Here is a 23,939-nt window from a genome sequence, read left to right as displayed (position 1 = left end):
CACACGTTGCTTTGAAAAAAATAAATACCTGCTTCCACTATTTGCTCAATAAATAAGATAAAAAGATAAAAGACAAATATTATAGTATATAGTTGGTATTATAGTATATAAATAATTTAGCCTTAAATCATGAAGAGATCTATTCAAAATTTCAATATATTTATATTAAAAATATTGCACTAATTTTTTATATATATTTTTTCAACAATCTATCTACTACTCCTATTTTCACATATTAATTTATCTATCATTTTTCACGTACTTCAAACATTTCTAAATTTTTAATATTATATTAACCTATTTATTTTAACCAAAATTATCTCTTTTCAAATACTATTGAAATTAATTTAATTCCAAATCTCCTAACTAAACCATTAAAAATAATTGAAATTTAAAATTTAAAAACTTATCGGATAAGATTTCAGTCACTGTTCAAACTAAAAATCTTTTTCGTCTTTGTCTTTATCTTTCTCATCTACGCTCATATTTCTACCTATCAAGATTTTTAGATGACCAAGTTCTCTTTTCCTCTCGATTTAGACATATCTTCAGGCCACTAAATTCGGCTTGTGAGGATGGACATGTCAAATATGCTTGAGAGAACTTCATTAATTAGAGAAAAGTGGATTCTAATGATGCAAATGTCCTAGATGATCTCTTCCATTATTCCCTTTGGATCCTCAATAAGGTCTTATTGGATTAGGATTTTTATTAATTTTTTTTATGTTATTTAATTGGGTTGATATTCGATTTTCTATTTTTATTCTTATAAATTCGTTTTGTTTCGGACAATATTCTGTTGATGAATTGACCTCTAAGAAGTTGAAAAGGGTTTTTACTGCAGTTTAAGCATATGTTTGTTATAATGCCCAAATGTGTAAGTATCAATTTCTTTCCTCTGATCTAATTTTCTTTATTTTGAAGTATAATTTTGTGATTTGTTTTGGACATTTTCAAATCTTCAGGCCATAGTTGAGGGATGCAAGGAGTGTGGTTGACACCTACAAAATCCTTACTGGTTTCAGATTTTTTGGGGAGCTCATTACGAAATTTGTAAATATTATTTTAGATTGAAGGTTGATAGATCTACAATATATTTTGATCATCAACACATAAAGAGTTTATTCTTATGTTTTTATTTTGATGCAAGGAGTTTACTCCATGTATCATTTATATGGACGAAATTGAAAGTGTGATGGTGATTTAGCAGGATGGTTTTGAAGCATAAGACAATATCACGGTAAAGGATACCTTTGGGAGAGTATAATATTAGTTTTGATATATTTTTGAAACTTAAATATTATGATTTCTCTCTCCACGTGCAATTGATAGAACTTAATGGAATATGGCCTAAATTGGTACTCTTTTTTAAACGTTAAACCTATATGGTGGTATTTTGTACGTGGAGCATAAATTGATATACTTTTCCAAAAACCATAAACCTATTTTGGTACCGTTATCCTTTTTATATTAGAGAATTAATCAAATTCAAATGATGTGTTTAAAAATCACTTGCTGCTGTGTTTATTGGTTTTGATGGTATTTGATGTTTCTCACAATATTAAGATCTTATGTGTTTCAATACATGTCCTTTGAAGGAATTGAAATACACGGTTGAAGAATAGAGCAATTTAAAACTTCCAATTCATTTTTTAATTAGTCTATTTCTTGCATTTTTTAGAATATTTGAGGTGTTGAGTGACTACTGGTGTTAAAAGTGTAAAGTTCAGTGACCATACCATTAAGAGTTGAAGTTCAGTGGCCAAATATTAAAATGGATAAAGTTCAATGGCCATAGATATAATTTACCCAATCATTTAGTTATTGAGGTTCATGTAATCACACGTCTTCCAAGATGAAAGAAGTATTATAATTTTAAAAATATTTTATGAATTTTAATTCAAACATATATCATTTAATTAATAATTATTTTAAATAAAATATAAACAACCCGTGCAATACACGGATCTTCTGCTCTACAAATTAATTGGTTTAAAATATGAATTATTGTATATTCCGTGCAATGCACGAGATCAAATCTAGTTTCATGGGGTGAGGGACGTGAAAATGATAATGGAACAATTAAAACTAACATTATAAATAAAGGTGTCTGCTATAGTTACTTTGTTTTTTACAAAGTACCGTTACTTTATGCTCATATTCACCATTGGATTAATTTTATGCTCCATCATCCAATGGTGAAAACACACCAAGTAACGGTATTTTGTAAAAAACAAAGTAACCATAGCGGGCACCTATAAATAAAACGTAAAATACTAAATGTAATTAAATTATATAGATATTTTATAGCTCGGGCCGGGTCAGGCTACACTTGGGTTTTGAGATAAATCCCAAGTCCAATCCATTTTAAATTCGGGCTTTTACGGACTCGGACCGGGTTAAATGCTAAATATGTGTGTCCAAGCCCAACCTATAAAAGACGGGTTTGGGCGGACTGGACGGACCAACGGGCTACTAGTTTGTCGAATCTTCAACAAACCGGATAATATTGGAGTCAAACCGGGAACCGGTGGTCCGGCGGGAAACAGAGTGTGACTAGGGTTTATAATTATTTTCCAAATTTGTTGTTTTTTAACGAAATTATAAATATTTTGTAATTCTTAAAACCCATCGTCGTCGCCTTCGCTGTTCTCCAATCCTTCGTTCACCGTTCGCAGTCGCCGTCGGCTTAGCCGTTACGTTCGGCGTTCTCCAATCCCCAGTCTCTGTTTCATCTCCATCCTTCTTGTTCAACACTGCTTCTGTCCTCTAGGTAAGCTACTGTCATCTTTATCTCTACTCACTCTTTTAAATTTCTTCTTGTCATTAAGGAAATTTTAGTAATGTTACTTTATTGGCTGGGCCACATATTTGCTACCGGCAATTTTGTGTTGCCGTAGAACTTTACATTGAATAAGGTAGATATCACTTCATACTTAGCTTGCATATCAGCCAACTCTTCTGCGTTTTGCGTCATATAAAGCAACTAAATTTTCTGCACATTCCGGTCTTTATTTTTTCTATATAAGCTTTAGTTACTCTATTTCTTGTCCCATAGATTTGTATCAACTGTTCCTTGCTGTTGTTTGTCTGGCAAATGTGGGATAATTTTCTGTTTCTATTTTTTTTTTTAAACTAATAAGGATTGTGTTTTAGAATGAAAGGATTTTTGCATATTATGAATACAAAGTTATAGAATTTGAGACATTGATGGAATTGTTTATGTGGTAGAAACTTCCACTTACATACACTTTGTTATAATGTTGATATAGTAAACAAAGGTTAATAGAGGCAGCCGCGAAGTCGTTGGGACATTGTTTTCTGGTGTATTTCACTTCTTAAGCTTGGGTCTTCAGGAATCCGACCTCAAGCATTTTCAATTGTGTTTGTCTCTCTCAACTGATAGGTATTTTATTTTTATTTTAATTCCGTGTAAATTTAATAGTCATGTTAATTTTGGGAGATTTTTTTTATTTGTTGTTTATTACTTAATTTACTTAGGATCTCGATGGTTATTTTCTTTGTTAATCGATACTTTGTATCACTATATAGTTTGTTTTTCGTTGCATTCTGGTACTATATTTTGTGATAATGGACACCCAATTTTATTTAACAGTGTTAGGTGAATATGGGCCAGCAATTCATGGATAAGCAAAACCTCACTGCTCCAATCAAATCTGCTGTTGATAAATTCCAACTCATTCCCGAGTTTTTGAAGGTAAAAGAATCTAAAAGTAGAATGTTTTAATGGATCTTTACTCTTATTTTCCATTTATTTGTTGGTACTGGTGTTATGGTCAGGTGAGGGGACTCGTGAAGCAGCACTTGGACTCGTTTAATTACTTTGTGAACATAGGTATAAAGAAGATTGTGCGTGCTAATGATCGCATTGTATCCACTGTTGATCCTGGTATTTATCTCAGGTACAAATTTTTCTGATTGTTGTCTTTATCATCTCAGTTCCTTTCATAGTTATTAAAGGCGCATGGCGCACTAAGGCGCAAGGGGTCCTGGAGCCTTGGCGCATGGCGCATGGCGATGGTGCGCGCCATAGCGAGACAAGGCACACTTGAAAAAATAAAAATTATAATAACATAAAACTAAATCAGGAAAATATCTTAAGCATAAATAAATTTTAAAATGCAAAATAAACCCCATATTAGAAAACTTTAAAGTTGAATACTAATTCCTAAGTTCTACTCCTAATCAAAACTCTCCAAATCCATCACTCATCATCATCACTATCACACTCCTCATCTAAGGCATCATCAAACTATTGATCATCAAACTGTTGAAGTTGAATTCCTTTTGGCTTCTTTGTTTCTGTTGTTTGAATCCGTTTGATGTGTTTTCTTTCTATTAAACTTCTTCCTCTTCAAATAACTCTGTCTCTTACTCTTCAAATGACTCTGTTTCTTCCTCTTCACAGAGTCTCTTCGTCTTCTAATTAGTTTAAAATCTATAATCTCTCCCCTTTTTAATACTTTTTGTTAATATAACATGTGTTCCATTCCAGATATTTAAGTAACTACCAAAAAACTGCCCATAACTGCCTCTAATTTCCAAGGCGCGCCTTGGTGCGCCTTTGGAAACTGCCTTTGGCGCAAAATGGCGCACCAGGCGCGCGCCATGGCGATTGCGCCTCGCCATGGGGCTGCCATGGCGCTAAGGCCTGCGCCTGGTGCGCCATGCGCCAGGCGCGCCTTTAATAACTATGGTTCCTTTTATATATGGTTTTGAATGCTTTCAATGGATTGGCTGACTTGTCTTTTTCTCTGGTTGTCTTTTCCGGGGCTAATGCTCTAGGTTCAAAGATATTAGGATTGGTACACCTTCAGTGATTACGGATAGTATTAGCGAACCACTCAGTCCTCATGCATGCCGATTGTCTGACATGACGTAAGTAGCCATTCATCCTCACTTATATTTCCTATTCAATTTTATGCAGGTTATATATTCCTCCTCACTTTTATTTCCTATTCAATTTAATGCTAGTTATATGATGGTTGGATATATATATGTTATTACAGGATAACAATGATATCTATGCTTGCGATCGCTTAATTGGGGAATAAGCAAGTTTATTTCTTATATTTTGTCATTTTTTTGTTACTTTCAAAGTTTGTGTTATGTATGTCTATGCACTGTCAAGTATTTGTAAATACATGTGCTTATATATTTCTTGCCCTGTGATTAGGGATAAAAGCTGATGTAGCTAAAACTATTTGGCACTTCTAATATTTGTATGTTAATTTTTTATCTTTTACCGGCTGCGATTTTCAGATATGCTGCACCTATAATGGTCAATGTAGAATATATTCAAGGAAGTCACGATCAGAAAACCAGGGTGGAGAAGGTAGTCACAACATCATTGTGGTATATAGTAGTGTGGAATGGAATTTTGGATGCTGAATTGTAGTCTTGTTGCAGAATGATGTTGTTATTGGAAGGATGCCTATCATGCTACGTAGTTGCTGTTGTGTACTATATGGAAAAGATGAAGCTGAGCTTGCAAGACTAGGTTTGTGTGTATAAATTTTGGACAGAGCTTTTTGTATGTAATCATTGTTTCTTATCAATTACTTATTTTGCTGAATTTAGGCGAGTGCCCCCTTGATCCCGGAGGATATTTTGTTGTAAAGGGGACAGAAAAGGTGACATACTGACTCTTCTACTTGATGGTTTTTGATGTTAGGAAGAACATTTAGTATTTAATCATCAAAACAATGTGTTGCTTGTGTGTACATTTCACTTTGCAATAGTTTTTATAGTACGATCGGTTGATAATATATGTTCCTTTGGTAATTTGTTATGCAAGTCCTTATGATTATATATTTCGATTCTTTTAATCTCATTCAGGTGATTTTAATACAAGAACAACTCTCCAAGAATAGAATAATTATTGATACTGATAAGAAGGGAAAGTAAGTACTCTTCCTTTTTCTTGTGTTCATCTTCCTTATGCTCATTGATATTCGTCATCCATTTTCTATCTTTTACTTCTTGTGGGGATTCTCATAGTCATGCAATTATTTTTTGTGCAACGATTTTCTTTTGATGATAATTGTTTTTTCTGATGTTTTTCTTTCCACTTGGTTTGCACTGCATAAATATAGCTCATTATGTTGTCTACTCTCTGTTTTTCAGTATAAATGCATCTGTTACAAGCAGCACAGAGACAACAAAAAGTAAAACAATTATTCAAATGGAGAAGGAGAAGATGTATCTATGTCTCAATCAATTTGCGAAAAAGGTCTATGTTTTAGAGATACATCTTTCCCATTTTTTTGACCTTTTGTTTCTTACTCTCTGTTTCCATTAGTTTTCAGAGGTTGACCCGGGCTTAATATTTTTAAAATGCTCTACAGATTCCTATTATGGTGGTGCTTAAGGCTATGGGAATGGAAAGTGATCAAGAGGTTGTACAGATGTTAGGAAGAGATCCTCGATATAGTGCCTTACTTTTGCCATCTATTGAGGTAACAAGTCATTAGATATTTGGAGTTCATATCAGTTATTAGACACCTTTATTGTGCAAACTAAGAGGTTGTTTGGTTTATCTGTTTTGGTTTTTTGAAAGTTGATTTTGTCCTAAACATCTGTAAAAGGTTTATGTAAACTCTTCGAAACAACAATTGTTAGTTGTGTTGTTGATATCTAATTCGGCTGTATTCTATTTAGACTATATTATCCTTTATGAAATTTACTCATTACTCTATACGTTTAGTTTTTTAAATAAATAAATGATTTACTTATTAAGTAATGATATATAAGATAATATTATTAATAGTTAAACTGGCTATGCTATTATTGTTTATGTGTTTATTCAAGATAATAATATTAATAATACATTATAATAATTACGATAAGATAATATTACTAATTGTTAAAGTAGCTATACTATTATTTATTTCTAGTAAATAAATAATTTACTTTTCGAAACAACAATTGTTAATTGTGTTGTTGGTCTTACGGGCTATATTCGGTTACATTTTTTTGTGCTTCATTATTTGGAAGTATTGCAATTCCAATTTGGAGGTGCAATATTGTGTTTATTCAAGGGTGCTTTAGTTTACAGCTGTTTGATCTCTAAAGCTTGCTGCTCTTGTATCAGGAATGCGCTGGTCTAAATATATTCACTCGACAAAAAGCTTTGGAGTACCTTGAAGGAAAGGTGTGATAGTCTTGTCCATACATTGCAATGTTGAATGTGAATTTTATTCTGATATTACATTGTTAGACCAAATTCTGCATTTAACTATTGCCTTTTAACTGTTATCCTCTTGATGGAGACTTATTCTTGGTTGATGTTAAACGCATATTGCTAGCGTGTGCAGTTGTTCACAATTCGATATATTGATTTACCCGATGAATGTCCTCTTTATTAAAAAAACTTGTAGGAGTCATTTTCATGTAGCTCTACCAATAATAGTTGGTCCACTTTGAAACCATCTTGTTATGTTGACTTTCCTTTTTGCAAGCTCAGAAATTTCTTTCACTTCAAAATTAAAAAGGTCAAGATGCAGATTTTACGAGTATGTGAGGTTTTTCATTTATTATTTTGTTTTAACTGCAAGTACAGAGAACATGCAAGCACATTAGAAGGGACCCGTTTATCCTTTGTTAGATTAGAAGAATCAGAGCCCAGATTATACAGATGAGTAGAGTATCTGAGTATGAGTCAAAATATTGGCAGTTTTTAGTGTTTGACAAGTGATACTTTGACATTCCCCCAGTATGAACATAGATATCTTGTTTGTGTAACATGGGTATTATTATGCATTACTAACAGAAAGTGCATGACAATCTCAATTCAGACTTTCACTAGACTGGTAAATTAAGCAAATGTCCTCATGATAGTGCCAGTTAATATGTATGGTATCTGGTCATGAATACTGAACCACTTCCAAAAATAGCGATCTGATTTTGATACATGATACTGACATTGAATGTTATCTAATATATGGATGAGGTGTAGTTATAAGAATTGCTTCTGAGTGTTCTCTATTATGAAGCACCAATACTTCTAAGAGGTTGACTTAGGAGCATCAGGTACAGCAGGGATACGGATACGTCGGGGATATGTACGGATACAGAAAAACAAGTATCTTTTTTTTAACTATGGGGATACTTCGGTGATACAGTTCAGAGTTAATTAGTTAAAATTTAAGGTTTTTTTTTTTGTAAATAACTTTACAAAAATAGGGGTTGGTAAATAAAAAAATGTAAATATAAATCCCTAATATAAATAAATAATTAATTAAACCAGCCCTCCACCCACCCGTTTAAATAGTTTGAAGTATTAAATGTTTCTTTTTGATGAATTGATGACTTATTAGTTATTAGTGGTTTTATAATGACTAATAAATGTTATTTGTGATTATAATGACTCATGAATGTTATTTATATATTTATGTATCTTTCAAATTCGTCATTACAGATGATATGTATATATATGTAAAATATATGGCGTATCCTGGCGTACATGTATCTCATATTTCTTAAAACTGCATTTGCCGTACATGTGCTGGTTCTTCGTAGGTTCTCTACCATTTCTTGTTCCTTTGCTTATGCTTTATGCATTGTTAAGGCCAACAGTCCAGATGTCTTCTAGAAGGAAGCTGCTGCAGCTAATTGGTTCATGCATCTTTTAAAATATTTTCCATTGTCTTATTTGATGGTTTTATAGTATAAGATTATGATCTGATTAAACTGTATGATTCAGTGCTTGATTTTATTGTTAGTTTTGACTTTATGCCCAATTGCTCAACCCATTTTTAATATCAGTTTCTGGCTATTGCAGGTGAAGATGTCTACATATGCCAGTTCCTCATCTAGAAAGGTTTTCTCCTCCGCTTTCTCTCATTATACGCATATAAAGAGGCCCCTATGTCCAATGTCTTATATACCACTGATTGATTGGTGGATTTGTGTCTTATCATCTTTTGAAAATTTCAACAGGAAAGTAGGGCTTTGCCTGTGCTTCGAGATGTCTTTCTTGCTAATGTCCCGGTAGGATTTCACTCATGTGTAACATGGAATTCAAATTCTCTTGCTAACCTTCAGCAGTTCAAGTCCAACATTTTGTTCTTCTTTGCCTTAGGTGAATAAGAACAATTTTCGTCCAAAATGTATATATGTTGCAGTGATGTTGCGAAGGGTGATGGAGGCTATGTTAAACAAGGATGCAATGGATGATAAGGTGATTGATTTCATTCTATGCAAAATAAACATATCTTGTTTTTATTTAAGAATCATAATATATAAAATCCACAAAACATGAAATAAAAGATATAGCCATGAAGTAATAAGAAATATATCTCCACAAACATCATTTCCTTGAAAAGAAAAACAATGAATATTTCATGATGAAGGATGCAAAGATTATATATAGACTCTTAAACAAAGGCATGGATACTTGTTATCACAAAGGCATTGATTTTTATACTCCCTAAGTTTGGCTGTTCTGCTGTCCTCCTTTTCAAAAGATTATGCAACTGCTGCAACTACAATGTGCACCCTAGGTTCATCATCCCCTTGCTGCTGCTGCTCAGGTACCTTCATTAGCAGCATTCTAGAAACATATTTTTTGTACCCTAGGTGAGAATGGGCCCATTTGAGGAAGCTTTTAATGATGGTGCATTTGAGAGTAAATGGATTACTTGGGGTTGGTATTTCTGGTGTTTCTTATTTGATATTGTCATGGAACCGTTTGAACTAAAAGCTCAAGCTTATAGTTAAAGGTCCACTTCATATCAATATCTATCCACCCCCTCATGCGAATTCCCACTGGGCTTGAAGCCTGCACAACACAGGTCCATATTACCATGTCCTGCAATTAAATCAACAAATGGGGCTGCCAGGAATCGAACCCTAGACTACTCGGTCAAGCTAGCTCTGATACCATGTCATGGAACCGTTTGAACCACAAGCTCAAGCTTATAGTTAAAGGTCCACTTCATATCAATATCTGACAGATATCTTGAACAAACTGTTTTCTTTCATTGAATAGGATTATGTGGGCAACAAGAGGTTGGAGCTATCTGGCCAGTTAGTTTCTCTGCTCTTTGAGGTGATCCTATTTTTGTTATAAACGCTATCTTTCTTGCTCATTGTTGCTCAGAATATTTCTCTAACTCAATATAGGGTTATTTGCACTGCAGGATTTATTTAAGACGATGATTACCGAGGTTCAGAGAACAATCGACATTGTTCTTGTGAAACAAAACCGCTCTAGTCGGTTCGACCTTGCCCAAGTAAGTGGTGGATTTTATAATTGCAAAACCTAGTATATATGAGGTCCTATCAGGAAGTTTTTGTATTCGGCTTTTGAGAAAATTGTAACATGTCAATATGCATTCATATATATGTGTCTGGAAATGCCTTTGTCACTGCTTCTGCATTTTTTGTCTTATTCTTTTTTTGGGTCATTTATTTCCATTTATTCAGGTCATATTTATATGTTCTTTGATCAAATTTTTCTAGAGACACGGAATGGTTATGAGCTAGCTGCGTTTTCAATGATAGGTATCTAACCACAGAAGTTGCTAATGTGACTTTAGTTGATCATAAACAGATTTCTGATTGTGGAGATGTACAAATATGATGGATTATTAACAATGTGAATTCATGCGGATATGATATCAATTGATCTTAGTGCCTTATTCGTCCTATAATTTTTTTTTTTGCGATGCTTTACTTATTTATTTCTTTTTTCAGGACTCATTTAGCTTTAGAAAACTCAGGCATGTTCTATTATTCTTTACTGTTCCATTGGTGACAGTGAAATTCTGTTTGTATAAATCACCATTGAAATGGTTTGACATACAAAAATATCTTGTTGGAGATCTACTTTCCTTTTGGAGGCATTGCAAATGAAATTTTCTATCTCAGTTCATATTATAATTGACTTGACATAGAACTTTTTAATTCAATTGTTTGTCCGTGATTGAGGTTCTTTCTTTATTATCTTTTAAAGAATTCGTCCTGCATGAATTGATTAGTTCTTCCTGAATAAGGTCCTCTAACTTGTAATGTTTTTTTCTTTCTTTCCAGTATTTAGTCAGAGATAGTATTACTCATGGGCTGGAAAGGACACTTTCTAGCGGCAATTTTGATGTCAAACGATTTAAAATGCACAGGAAAGGCATGACACAGGTTGGTATCATTCCTTTAGATCACCACTCCCTTTTCTGCAATTGCTGTCATTGTGTATTTGTGTAGAATAAATTGATAGTAAATTCTCTGCTTTCAGGTGTTAGCTAGGTTATCATATATAGGGAGTTTGGGGATGATGACCAGAGTCTCACCACAGTTTGAGAAGTCAAGGAAAGTAAGTGGACCTAGAGCATTACAACCGAGCCAGGTAATGTTAAAAATTTCCGTGCATTACCCTGAAAATACTGCAGAACTGTATTATCATTAGGTCGATGCTTACTTATATGCTCTATGGATGACCTTTCAGATTGTTTCCTTTGTTGATCAATCTTGTGTTTTATTGCAGTGGGGTATGCTTTGCCCTTGTGATACCCCGGAAGGTGAAGCCTGTGGACTAGTCAAGAACTTGGCCTTAATGACTCATGTTACAACTGATGAGGAAGAGGGTCCTTTGATTTTTCTGGTAGGTTTTACTTCAAATCTTCATGAAAAGTAAAAGCAAATTTTCAGATATTGTTTTGAAGCACCTGTGCATGAGGTGCTTTGATAATATTATTCAATTGAAGGTTGCCTAAATATTTTACATATTAAATAGAAAGACCAGTTGTAGGATGTAGACAAGCCACGCTGTATTGGTGTGGTAAGGTTGGTATACTCGGATATAGATTTCTGTGGCAGTTAAAATGCATTTCTGCTACATTAATAAATTTGAAATCTGAACGGTAGTTATTCATGTTTATAATTACTTAGCAGATGTATGGCTCTTGCTACAGGGTCCTTTGATTGTTATTAAGCTCTGTAAATAGCTTCCTTTTCTTTTATTCACTGAGTTAGGTTATATGTGTGTATATATATATATATATATATAGGTCAAGATACCCAACTACCCAGAAAAATAGTGATGAACTCAAAGCCAAGTTTCTCTCCACCTCCTTCCTTCATCAACCCTCACAAACACATGCAACTTCCTGCCTCTTATGTTATCAGTTCTGCTTTAACTCTGTGATCAAATTTTTGAGCATTTCACATCCTTAGCATTCTGCAGTGCAGCACAGATTCCTAAAATCAATTTTTTCTTCTCCTCCGACTTGAGATGGATATCATGAATATACTTGCTTGAGGATAATTATCAGGGACATTTGACAGTTTACTTAGAATAATGCTTCTTTTGTTTGTAATCAGAGTGCTGCAATTTCATAGAGCTATTCTTATTTAGGAATTTGTAATTTTGCGTTCCTTTATATGTTTTTCTGCTGTATATTAGAAAGTAAACTATGAGACTCTAATGTTTGTTGTCACAGTGCTACTGTTTGGGTGTTGAAGACTTGGAACTCCTCTCGGGAGAAGAGCTTCACTCACCAAACTCTTTTCTGGTAATATTTAATGGTCTCATTCTTGGCAAACACAGGAGGCCACAGGTAAAATATGGTTTCATCAAGATTAATTGATTTTTATAAATATGCATAAATCTGTTGATTCCATATCTTTCTTCTTCATCTTCTTCTCAAATTCCTCCTTGCAGAAGTTTGTTAGTGCCCTGAGAAATCTACGAAGAGCTGGAAAAATTGGGGAGTTTGTAAGCGTCTTTGTGAATGAGAAGCAGGTAATATCTATTAGGAAATGAGGTTAAAATAGGAGGTTTGTCATATCCGTTATAGAACTTGATAGGTATAGCATATACCAGACTGATCTGGTATGGAGGTAAAATACCGACAAGCATATGATTGTGAAACCACAATCAGGTTTAAGTGAACGAGTAGCTATGTTTAAGTTGCCAACCCTAGCAAAATTGGCAAGCAACTATACCTAGCTGTGGCTCAGCAAGGGAGAGAGAGATCTTAATAAAACATTGGCGTGGGCAGAAATAAATAAATTTTGGCTAATATGAAATTCAGTAAATTTGATTCAGTTGTTGGATAGTTTTAAAACCCTACAATGGCTAATTTTCTATACAGTTATCTTGAAGGGCCAGTTCAGCAACTGAATTGTAATAAAAAATTCTGTGAGGCTTCTGGCTGGAAACTTTTTTTGCTTGTGTATATTATTTATCCAAGTGCAAAGAGAAATAAAGAAAACTGGAAGTTCTCTTATTTTCTACTTCTACAGTTGATTTCTCAATTTCTTGGGCTTTTGATAGTTAACTGGCAAACTGATATTATGAGAATAAATGTGTTTTCAGCTTGCTGTGTATATTGCTTCTGATGGTGGTCGAGTTTGTCGTCCATTAGTTATTGCAGACAAAGGTGTATCAAGGATTAAAGAGCATCATATGAAAGAGTTGGTGGTGAGTTTGATACGTGTGTTCATTCTACACAAAGAATGACTGCTTCAGAAGTGATATCATATGCCTTATTATTTTCTTTTAGGACGGAGTCCGCACTTTTGATTGCTTCTTACGCGATGGATTAATTGAGTATCTTGATGTCAATGAGGAGAACAATGCTCTGGTTGGTTCATATCTATCACTCATCAGTCACTTTAGCTGTTGCAAACTTGTTTTGTTCTTGGAACTTTTTCTATTATTTTGAATATTAAATTTTTAATATTATTATTAAATAGATTATTATTTATTATTCAAATTTCTATTTTTTATTATTAAAATTTTATTAAAAGAATATATTCTAATTATATATATTTTTCTATTTTTATATTCTATTTTTCTATTATTACATATATTTTTAGATATTATTATATTAAAATTTAATATCAGGCATTTTGGATTATGTATTTGCCCCTTCCATAAAAAATGGGTTTTAAAAGAATTTTATTATTATTTGATTTTGTTTTAAATTTTTTTACAGATAGCCTTGTATGAAGGGGAGGCTACACCCGATACGACACATATTGAAATAGAACCTTTCACTTTGTTAGGTGTTATTGCGGGGCTAATACCGTATCCTCATCATAATCAGTCTCCTAGAAATACATATCAGGTTTTGTTCTATAATTTCTCAACTTTGTTAGGCGATGGCTTAAAGTTAAGTAATATATTTACTCGCAGTTTCTACTTTGTGTTGTGTAACAGTGTGCTATGGGGAAACAAGCCATGGGAAATATTGCGTACAACCAGGCAAGTACTTTGTTCAATCATCATTTTTGTGCAGGAAGGAAACTATCCTTGCGAGTCTCTTCAATATAATTCTAGTGTTGCACCATCTTGCTAAGGTGGTTTTGTTGTGTCACCACAATTAATTTTATGATTATTCACCTTTTTTTCCATGCCTCCATAAAATTATTTAGAATCTAATATGGTCATGTGTGCTACAAATAATTCCTATTGTGATTGTTATGCAACAAAATAAAATGGGATGGTTATTACTGCCGCTTGCTGAATATTATCAGTGTTGGTGGTTTTGTTTGCTCAACCTAGTTGAAGGATAAGTGGATAAATTCTCAATATGTGTGTGACTTTATTAGTTAAAGGATAATCTCTATTTCCTATGAATGATTTACACCAAACATCCTGTTACAAACCATTTAATACACTAGGAATACATGGGATACCATGTAGAGTAAGAGCCTACATTGATATATTTTACTTAGGAGCAATATACACGTATATATACAAGTGGCTCCTGATATTACTCCTACAATCAAGGAGACATATTGACCCTACCAGCAGCCTAAGCAGCCCTAGGCATGCTATTCATTAATTATGTAACGCATCCGAACAAGTTGGCACACATTTCGATTATGTGCCCAACTTTGTTAGTTACATCATTACATGACTGTTTCAGTGGGTTTGTGTATCTCTTTCCATTTTAGAGCCTTCAGTTTTGTGTGCGATGGGAGCTCTTAGGAAAGGGTATCTGACCTTCCATCTTTCCCTGATACAGGTTTGACATGAAAAGAATTTCCTGGAGTTACTTTTACCATGCTAAATGTCCAGAAGAAATTCTGACATAAAATTTGTTAGAATTTTTATTTTGACCAAATGCATGTTTCCTTTAGATATTTCACTGTGCTTTATTAGTTTTTATCTTCATGGGCTTGAACGTGTCTGGACTGAGATAATGTTCCTGCGGAAAGCACTGTATTTAGTGTAGTTTGTTTTACATTAATTGATCAACTGATGTATTTTCTTTTTCTTGTAACTTTTGTTTTTTTATATTGATGCACTCCTTGGCTCCTGAGTCCTAACTGATATACAAATGAAATGAATGTATGTTGATATTTGTGCAATGCAAGTTGATACTGTAGAGAATAGGTAATGTGAATATTTCAATGTTAATGTCTTGAGTTTGCAGTTATCCCGGATGGACTCGTTGCTTTATCTCTTGGTGTATCCTCAACGACCGCTTTTGACAACAAGGACAATCGAACTGGTAATTATGCTACATAAGATAAGTGCAATGGAGATCATAGGTCCTCAATTAATTAGTTTAATTTCAGGTTGGTTATGATAAGCTGGGGGCTGGTCAAAATGCAACTGTTGCTGTGCTGAGCTTTACTGGCTATGACATTGAGGATGCAATAGTCATGAACAAGGCATCTTTAGATCGTGGTTTTGGTCGTTGTATTGTTCTGAAGAAGTAAAAACTTCATTCATTGTTATTTCTTGTTGTCTTGCCATTGCAGAATTAATAGTAATAATTTTACCGAAACAAATTTATTTACCCTTATGAAGCCTTCATAAATACTCCTTTCTTTTTGCTCCTTCTACAGGTCTGTTTGCGTCCATCAAAAATATGAGAATGGTGCACAAGATAGAATATTGCCACCATCTAAGACTGAAGAAAACGAGAGGGTAATTCAATTTGTGATGGGAGCTTTTCCCTGCCATTTCTTAATTGATTGTTATTATCATTCTCACATGCTATCTTAATTAATTTTCATCTGCCTTTTGTTTTTCAATTTTTGGTGAAATATTAAAACCAAGAGACAGTGCACTTTTTGTATTAATTATATATTTGTGTCCAAATATGAAAGCAAATATGCAAATTGAGTTCTATCTTTCACTCTAATCATGTTTCCGGTTCTGCTGCTTGTTAGAACTTGTGAACTATTTGGACCATCAGTAAAATCATTTTCTCTCATTAGTCCATCACTCAGTAAATCAAGGTTGTTGATTGATTTATTCATGGCTCCAAAGTCAGTCTCATGTATTGTCTAGTTGGCAGATAGGCTTGGTTCACACATGCTAATTTCTTACCACAAATTGGATGATTCTTCCATTTATGTTTTGCAAAAGGTGTGTTTATTTACTTGCATGTTGCACTCGTATAGGTGTTGGATGATGATGGACTTGCTGCTCCTGGGGAAATTATTAAACTGAATAACGTCTATATAAAAAAGGAGTCTCCATTGGAAACGAGGGGGCAGTTAAAGTCTTCTGCGGCATTGAAAAATATGTAAGTAATTTGATGTTTTATTTTTGCTACCCTAACATGATTGTTGCTCATTATTTTTTCCAATATCCTCCAGCAAATATCGCCCTACTAGTCAGACATTCAAAGTGCCTGAAGGGGAGTCATGTGTGGTTGACAGAGTTGCTCTTTCTTCAGATAGGAATAATAATCTATGTATCAAATTCGTAATTCGCCATACTCGTAGACCAGAGGTAAATGTTTTAATCTGTCTCTATTGGTAGGCCAGTAAACTATTTTGCATTTTCCGTGCCTGTGCTAATCATTCTGTTGTCGTTACTCAGGTTGGTGACAAATTTAGTAGCAGACATGGGCAGAAAGGTGTTTGTGGAACGATTATTCAACAGGAAGATTTTCCTTTTTCTGAACGAGGCATTTGCCCTGATTTGATTATGAATCCTCATGGATTTCCTAGGTATTGATTTTACTCTCATTCGTTTACTAACCTTTGGATCATAAAAATGGAAACAGAAGATAAACAATAAGTTCTAATACAATTGGGATAAGGGTCAATTTTACCCCTAGGTTATTGGAGAAGATTAATTCTACCTTATTGTATAAAAGGGTCCAAATTTGTCCCTATTGTAGAAATCCTAGCTCAAATTTACACCTTTCAAGGATTTCATTGGTATTTACACATAAAGAGGTAAAGTTGAGCTAGAGTTTCTATGGTAGGGGTAAAATTGGACAAGGGTTTCTACTTTGGAGCCTATATTGAGCTTTTTTATACGGGGAGCGTAAAGTTGATCTTCCCTAATCAGTTTAGCAAATTTGACCCCTATTCCAATACAATTATTATAAAGCATGATTGGATTATTTTTGTTCTAAAATTCAAAATTTTCCTTTTTGATAGAAGTTTCTTTAAATCTAAATCAAACTGAGAATTCATACCAATTAGTTGGACCACTGCTGTGGATCTATAAGACAATTTTTTCCTGTTATGGGGTAGAAAAGGTTTACAATCTGTTTGGCCAGTATCTAATTTTGTGTGCATTTGTCATTGTTTTCCTCATCTCTGATTTGCAATATACATTTCTATTGAGTAGCCGAATGACAGTTGGAAAGATGATAGAACTTCTTGGGGGTAAAGCTGGGGTTTCATGTGGTCGATTTCATTATGGTAGTGCATTTGGCGAACCAAGTGGTCATGCAGACAGGGTAGATGCTATAAGGTGCATACTTTATGTCTGACACAGCTTGTTTCCCTCCTCTATCGCAGAATTCTTTTTGATGTTCTTATGTGTTTTATCTTTTATGACAGCGAAACCCTCGTCAAGCATGGCTTTAGTTACAGTGGCAAGGATTTTATTTATTCAGGTTCTGCTGCTTTTACTCAGATTACCACATCTTCAATGTCACCTAACGTGGATTGCTTTAGGAAATTAATTTTGATTTATTTTCAGAACTTGTTGGTAGTAATGTATCAAATTCTTAGACGATGGAAACACATGTTTTAATTTAAATTTCAAATGAGTTACAGTAGCAGCGTCCTTTTTGTGGTAAATTTTGTTTTTTTACGGGTGGATAAATTGGTGAAAGCATGCCTGATATTCCTGATTTACAGGCATCACAGGTTTCCCACTACAAGCATACATTTTCATGGGCCCAATTTACTACCAGAAATTAAAACATATGGTGAGTTGTTTCTTTATGTTTCATTATGTGACATTTTTTTTTATTTGCTGCACGGAGTTATATTTATTTACCGCATGTGATTTGAACAATATCAGTTTGAAATATAATGGTTTCCTTGACATGGATCACATGAATTATTCCTCATGGTGCGAAATATATTAATTTTCTGTTATGTTCCTGAACATTGGATTGAGTTATGGGTCCTTGAACCTTAAAGTTAGAAAGTAAGTCTTCCTTCTTTCTGTCTATGATGAAATTGATTTATTGGAGATTGTTAAGAGAGACCTCTGGATCTTTAGTTTTCATTAGAGAACTCCAAATCTATGTTATTTTTGTTGATTGTTTGCGTACTTCTATTAATAAGAAAACCCCCTTATATAGGGTACAACGAAAGACTAACTAGGAAATCAACTTCTAATATGAATAGGACTTCTAAAAATAATGATAAGTCTAATAGATACTAACTATGAATAGAATAGGAACTAATAGGTTGAATCTTATTCCTAATTCTATTAGGAACAAGGACAAAAACAAAAGCTCTTAAAGAAATGACAAAATGCTAATCTAATTAGGACTCTGAAATTGTCTTATACGCTCCCGAACCTTGGATCAAGTTATAGGTCCTCGAACCTAAAGTCAGGAACTAAGTCTTCCTTCTTTTTACCTATGGTAAGATTGATGTGTTGGAGATCATTTAGATAGACCTCAGACCTATGGAGCGCTGGGTGAGAACTCTTAAGCAAGCTCTGCTATTTTTGTTTAGTAATTGCATACTTTTATTAATAAGAAGGCCCTGTTTTATAGGGTTACAAAGATCGATTAACTAGGAAATTGAACTTCTAATATGAATAGGACTTCTGAAACTAACTAATAGATACTGACTACTAATATAATAGCAAATAACAGGTTAAATCTGATTCCTAATTTATTAGGAACATAGTTATCAAAGGTGTGCTTCAGGCTCAAAAGGTGCTGGGCTCCAGGCATGTTGCCTAAGAATCCAAAAGGCAGGCTTTGTTCAAGCGGTGCAGGCTTGGGTGTCTTTTTTTATCCTAGTGCCTTGCCGGAGGTGTGCCTAGGCACAATTTAGAAGCTACACTATTTTTTAGGGTTCCAAGTTAGAAATTTGATGTTATAATCTCAGCCCTTTCCTATTTATACGATCCATGGCTGAAATTAAATTAGAATAAAAAGGAATAAATAAGAAAAGAAGATTTGGATGGCCGAAATATCGCATAGGAAAACACTGGTCCATTTTCAAGAGTCAAGAAATATCACAAATGGAGACTTTAGTCAAGAAAAGTAGTCATCAGACTATCAGTTGATCTTAAATTTTAGTTTTTAGATTTAGAATTTTTATTAGGAATTATGATAATGGGAGAGTTAGTGGGTAATTTGGAATTTACTTCATGCATTTTATGATTAAATATTATGGATAATTGAATATGATTTAGTATTGAATATTTGCATTTTAGAAATGTTAATTATTGATTTTATTTTGTAGTTTTCTTTAGTGCGCCTTGTGTAGTTAAGGCACGCCCCTAGGCTCCGAGACCCTCTTGCTCCTTTAATTACTATGATTAGGAACAAAGAATAAAAACTTATGAAGAAAACCCAATTACTAGTCTAATCAGGTCTCTGAAATAGTTTTAGTTTCCTAACATTTTCATTTTGTAATTGTCATTTCCCTTGGGCCTTTTCCCTTTTGTGGTTTCTGGTATTCGTATTTTCCTTATTGCCATAGTATTTATGTGCAAATTCTCATTAGACTTCGGGTTCATCACATCTGGGATAGTTTAACTGTGTATGCGTGGTATAATGACATGCATCTAATTATTTATTATATATTAAATATTAATGGACACTACTGCACTGGAAATAATTCTTGTTCTTTCATGGTGGTAATCCATGTGCATCCCAAATCTATGTGATTTGTGGATTATGCTTGCCAAATTTTTGTTAATAATTAATATTTTTCTATTCTTAGGTCCTAGATAAAATGCATGCTCGAGGTAGTGGACCTCGCGTGATGCTAACTCGACAACCTACTGAAGGGAGAGCTCGTAATGGAGGTTTTGACTGGCTCTATCAAGATACTTTGTCAATTTCGCTTCACTTTGAAAGAACTGAATTTTGATGAATACTTATTTTGCAGGACTTCGAGTTGGAGAAATGGAACGTGATTGTTTAATTGCTTATGGTGCTAGCATGTTGATATATGAGCGTCTAATGATTTCTAGTGACCCTTTTGAAGTTCAGGTACTCACTACTCTACTTGATCATGATAACTTTTTATTGTTGATTTATAGCTTGCTGTTTCTTTTAAGTACACTTAGGCTTGGCAATAATGGACTCAGCACCGTAAAATGTTATGAACTTGACATCACATTAATGTGTTTGGGCGTGCCATTATCATTTTAATCTAATATCGACACAAATGTAACACGTTTAACCTGCTAGTATCCATGAATTTTAGTGACAGTTACATGTTAGATATATTGTTGATTATATGTTTTCTTAATTAAATACAAATTTATATAGTTTATTTGAGTAATGGCCATCTTAAGTTACACAAATTCGCTTGACACGATCCACAGAATACGATTATCATTTTTGTGCATTCATATATAATCATATGGAATAGATGGATCATATAACACGACAACCTGTTTTGACACCTCTAATATTACTTGTCCACCAGTCCATTTTGTGAACTAGTATTGGCCTTAAATTGAATTGGACAAAATGGCCTTGAATCAATCAAATCTTGAACTAAAATCAGAATCATATTCAAATTCTTAGAAGGCAGTTCAGTTTAGGTTCTATATATTTATGATCCATACAAATATTATAGTGCTGTTAAAATTTGATTTTGGCTCCAAATTTTAAATCATGATGAGAATTATAATTTTTGTTAAAGTGAAGCAGAAAGGTTATGGTTTCATTAAATACAATTACGCATCTTCTTTCTTTTTTTGGCAGGTTTGTAGAGTTTGTGGGTTGTTAGGATATTACAATCACAAACTGAAAGCTGGGATTTGTTCTACTTGTAAAAATGGAGACAACATTTCTACTATGAAACTGCCTTATGCGTGCAAGCTCTTAATTCAGGTATTTCTTGCTGCTAACATCACATAGTCCAAATTTTATATCTTCAGATACATACATCTCAAATTCTCGGGTAAATCACATTAGTGGCCCTTGAACTATAACGCTACGAACATCATGGCCTCGTAAACTTCAATTCTTGGCATAAAAGTCCTTGAACTTTACATTATGGGTAAATTATACCCATGACCCTTTAACTTTGCCTTGTTTTCTTCATGGGCCCTGAACATCAAAACCGGGCATAAAAGGTTCGTGAACTTCACCCTTTGGTAACATAAAACCCTTAAACTTTAACCACTGGTAACCCTCCATTGTAGAGCTGATGTAAATGATATTTTAAGCAATTTTAATTCTTGACCTTGTTGGTTTGAGGTCATTTAGGTTTGTTTGGTTAGGAGAGGAAAGTGACTGTTTAGAGATAACATTTCGAACGTTTACTTTCATAAGGGAGTTTTATGTTAGTAAAAGGGTAAAGTTCAAGGGCCATGAAGAAAGGCCAAAGTTGAGGGGTCGTAGGTGTAATTTACTCTTTACATTACTTAACATTAAATTCTAAATCAACAAAAATCCGTTAAAAATCAACAAAATGATAAAGGGTAAAATAGGTATATGAACATAATTTCGGATGAGATTGATAAAAAAAGAAAAAGTCAATGATGTACAAACTAGTCCAATTAGGACAAAAGTAGGGGTTACATCTATTGAGAATAAAATGAGGGAAAACTGACTAAGGTGGTTTGACCATGTAAGGCGAAGAGCGCTCGATGCTCCAGTTAGGAGGATAGAAGAGTGGCAAAGGAGGTAATGGTGAGGGGTAGGGGAAGACCTAAGCAAACTTGGAAGAGTGTGGTTGAGAGTGATATGAGTTTATTGGGGATTGAGGAAAATATGGTAGTGGATAGAACGAAGTGGAGGGAGAGAATTTATGTCGTTGACACGACTTGATTCACGGTTTTATATGATGGTTCATGTTAGCCGACCCCGAATCATTTCGAGACTAAGGCTTTGTTGTTGTTGTTGTTGTTGATGTTGATGTACAAACTTGTCCAAGTCATAATTTTGTTAATTTCTTTTACGGATTTTCTTTAATTTAAACTTTAATGTTATAGTAAGTAACCTAAAGTTCAAGGATTTTTACATCAACAAATGAAGTTTGGTAAAGTTAGTAGCGCCCTTATAGTTTAGGGGACATGAATATATTTCACCTCAAATTTTATGTTATCTAACATGATATGATGAATCCAATTTACCTCATTTCAGGAGCTCCAGTCAATGAATATTGTTCCTCGTCTGAAATTGGCTGAGGCATGATTCGGAGGAATAATAATGAATACTGATTACTAAAGCCGGCTAATCCACATTGGTTCTTGTCTATATGATTTCAGAAGGATGAAGAAACGTGGATCCATTTACGGGATTCCCATTCTTACCTTGTGACGATGTCGATTGAGAGGTTTTACTGCAATATTTGATGAGAGACTAATTTCACTTCTGCCAGAGAGTGAACTCTTTGGTTCCATTTTTCTCTACTGTGTACATATTAAAGAAGGTTTATTTATATGTTTTAGCTAAATATTTATTTCTTGAGGGGTAACTTGGAAATCATAAAAGAAGCGCGGCCTCTCCCTCATAGCCGAAGACCAGTGGTCAGACTGACTCTGACTCGGAGTGCTTGTATTGGTGAATTTTCCTCATCAACTATGGAAATGGAAAAGGTGGAGGGAGGTCTGAAGTAGTATCAGTGGTGATGGATATTGACATCCAATGTTAATCAAAAGTGCAATTTTGATCATTCTTTTATAGAGGTTTTGCTCAATAACAGGTTATGTAAAGCACATCTAATATAACATTAATTTATATAATTCTTTTTCAGTATAGGTTACGCAACAACTGTCCAATTTACTCTTTAGATGTATTTATACTTCGACCGAATGGCTACGGGATTTACTGTATTTTCAGTCACCGGAATTCATCCTGGAAGGATGGTTTTGGTCCATGCGGTTGCATTTTCAGACTTTTTTTTTGCACTCGAAATGTTAATATAACATTTTCGTACTAAAGGTTTGAAAGTTTTAATTACATTTAGTTTTTGCAGAAAGAAGTGTAAAGATGTAACATATACAGGGAGGATTTCAGGATGACTTTTGAACCAATTACATTTAAATTTGAGGTATTTGTCAACGAATTTTTGTTATGGAATGGACATTTTGTAATGCACTATAAAACAATGATTTTGTATTTCAAAAAGTATTATAGCCAAAATCCTCGCTGATCGTCTTGTGGGTATTGCCTCTAAAATAGTCTTAGCTAATCGTCTTGGTTTTCTAAAAGGCCGCAACATACAACATTGTATCGCTGCAGCTTGTGAAGGGGTTAATATTCTTAATATTCTCTCTTCATTTCGTATCTCTTCAGTTTGGTTATGGGGGCATTTAGGTTCTCTTTGAGTTTTAGGGATTGGATAATTGATATTCTATCTTTATTTCGTATCTTGATTATGATAGGCGGTGCAACAAAAGGTTATTTTGGCCGTTCCAGGGGATTAGAAAGGGATACACTCATATTTTGTCTGGTATTGTAAAGGATCTCGGGGTATTTGTTTCTCTCCAACATTCTCACTAGTGCAGTGTGGAAAATTTCCTAACCCGCGATTTTTAGACTAACTTACAATAG

The 23,939-nt window shown here is 33.9% G+C and overlaps 1 protein-coding gene across 1 annotated transcript; it reads left to right on the top strand.

Moving 5' to 3' along the window:
- Nucleotides 1-2,569: 2,569 nt before the first annotated feature.
- Nucleotides 2,570-23,224, top strand: LOC136223468 (DNA-directed RNA polymerase III subunit 2). The gene is made up of 39 exons (XM_066011478.1): nt 2,570-2,773; nt 3,273-3,406; nt 3,617-3,718; nt 3,802-3,923; nt 4,807-4,899; nt 5,284-5,356; nt 5,431-5,521; nt 5,602-5,654; nt 5,860-5,924; nt 6,148-6,253; nt 6,369-6,479; nt 7,115-7,174; nt 8,804-8,842; nt 8,962-9,012; nt 9,104-9,202; nt 10,013-10,072; nt 10,164-10,256; nt 11,056-11,157; nt 11,255-11,365; nt 11,504-11,620; nt 12,459-12,575; nt 12,680-12,760; nt 13,337-13,441; nt 13,524-13,604; nt 13,959-14,090; nt 14,183-14,227; nt 15,405-15,482; nt 15,550-15,689; nt 15,823-15,904; nt 16,384-16,508; nt 16,582-16,717; nt 16,808-16,938; nt 17,570-17,695; nt 17,785-17,840; nt 18,088-18,158; nt 20,146-20,230; nt 20,314-20,417; nt 21,141-21,269; nt 22,527-23,224. Exons 3-39 carry the CDS (start codon nt 3,629-3,631, stop codon nt 22,575-22,577), a joined length of 3,411 nt encoding a protein of 1,136 aa, XP_065867550.1. The 5' UTR covers nt 2,570-2,773; nt 3,273-3,406; nt 3,617-3,628; the 3' UTR covers nt 22,578-23,224.
- Nucleotides 23,225-23,939: the final 715 nt, after the last annotated feature.

The sequence above is a fragment of the Euphorbia lathyris genome, chromosome 3 (assembly GCF_963576675.1).
Source record: "Euphorbia lathyris chromosome 3, ddEupLath1.1, whole genome shotgun sequence".
NCBI lineage: Eukaryota > Viridiplantae > Streptophyta > Magnoliopsida > Malpighiales > Euphorbiaceae > Euphorbia > Euphorbia lathyris.
Note: the sequence above shows the minus strand (reverse complement) of the source record. Positions and strands in the feature narration are given on the sequence as shown.

Coding starts and splice junctions, on each gene's coding strand:
- LOC136223468 (XM_066011478.1), top strand. CDS start 3,629: ATGGGCCAGCAATTCATGGATAAGCAAAACCTCACTGCTCCAATCAAA. Junction 3,924..4,806: donor GATCCTGGTATTTATCTCAG/GTACAAATTTTT, acceptor CTAATGCTCTAG/GTTCAAAGATATTAGGATTG. Junction 5,925..6,147: donor GATACTGATAAGAAGGGAAA/GTAAGTACTCTT, acceptor TCTGTTTTTCAG/TATAAATGCATCTGTTACAA.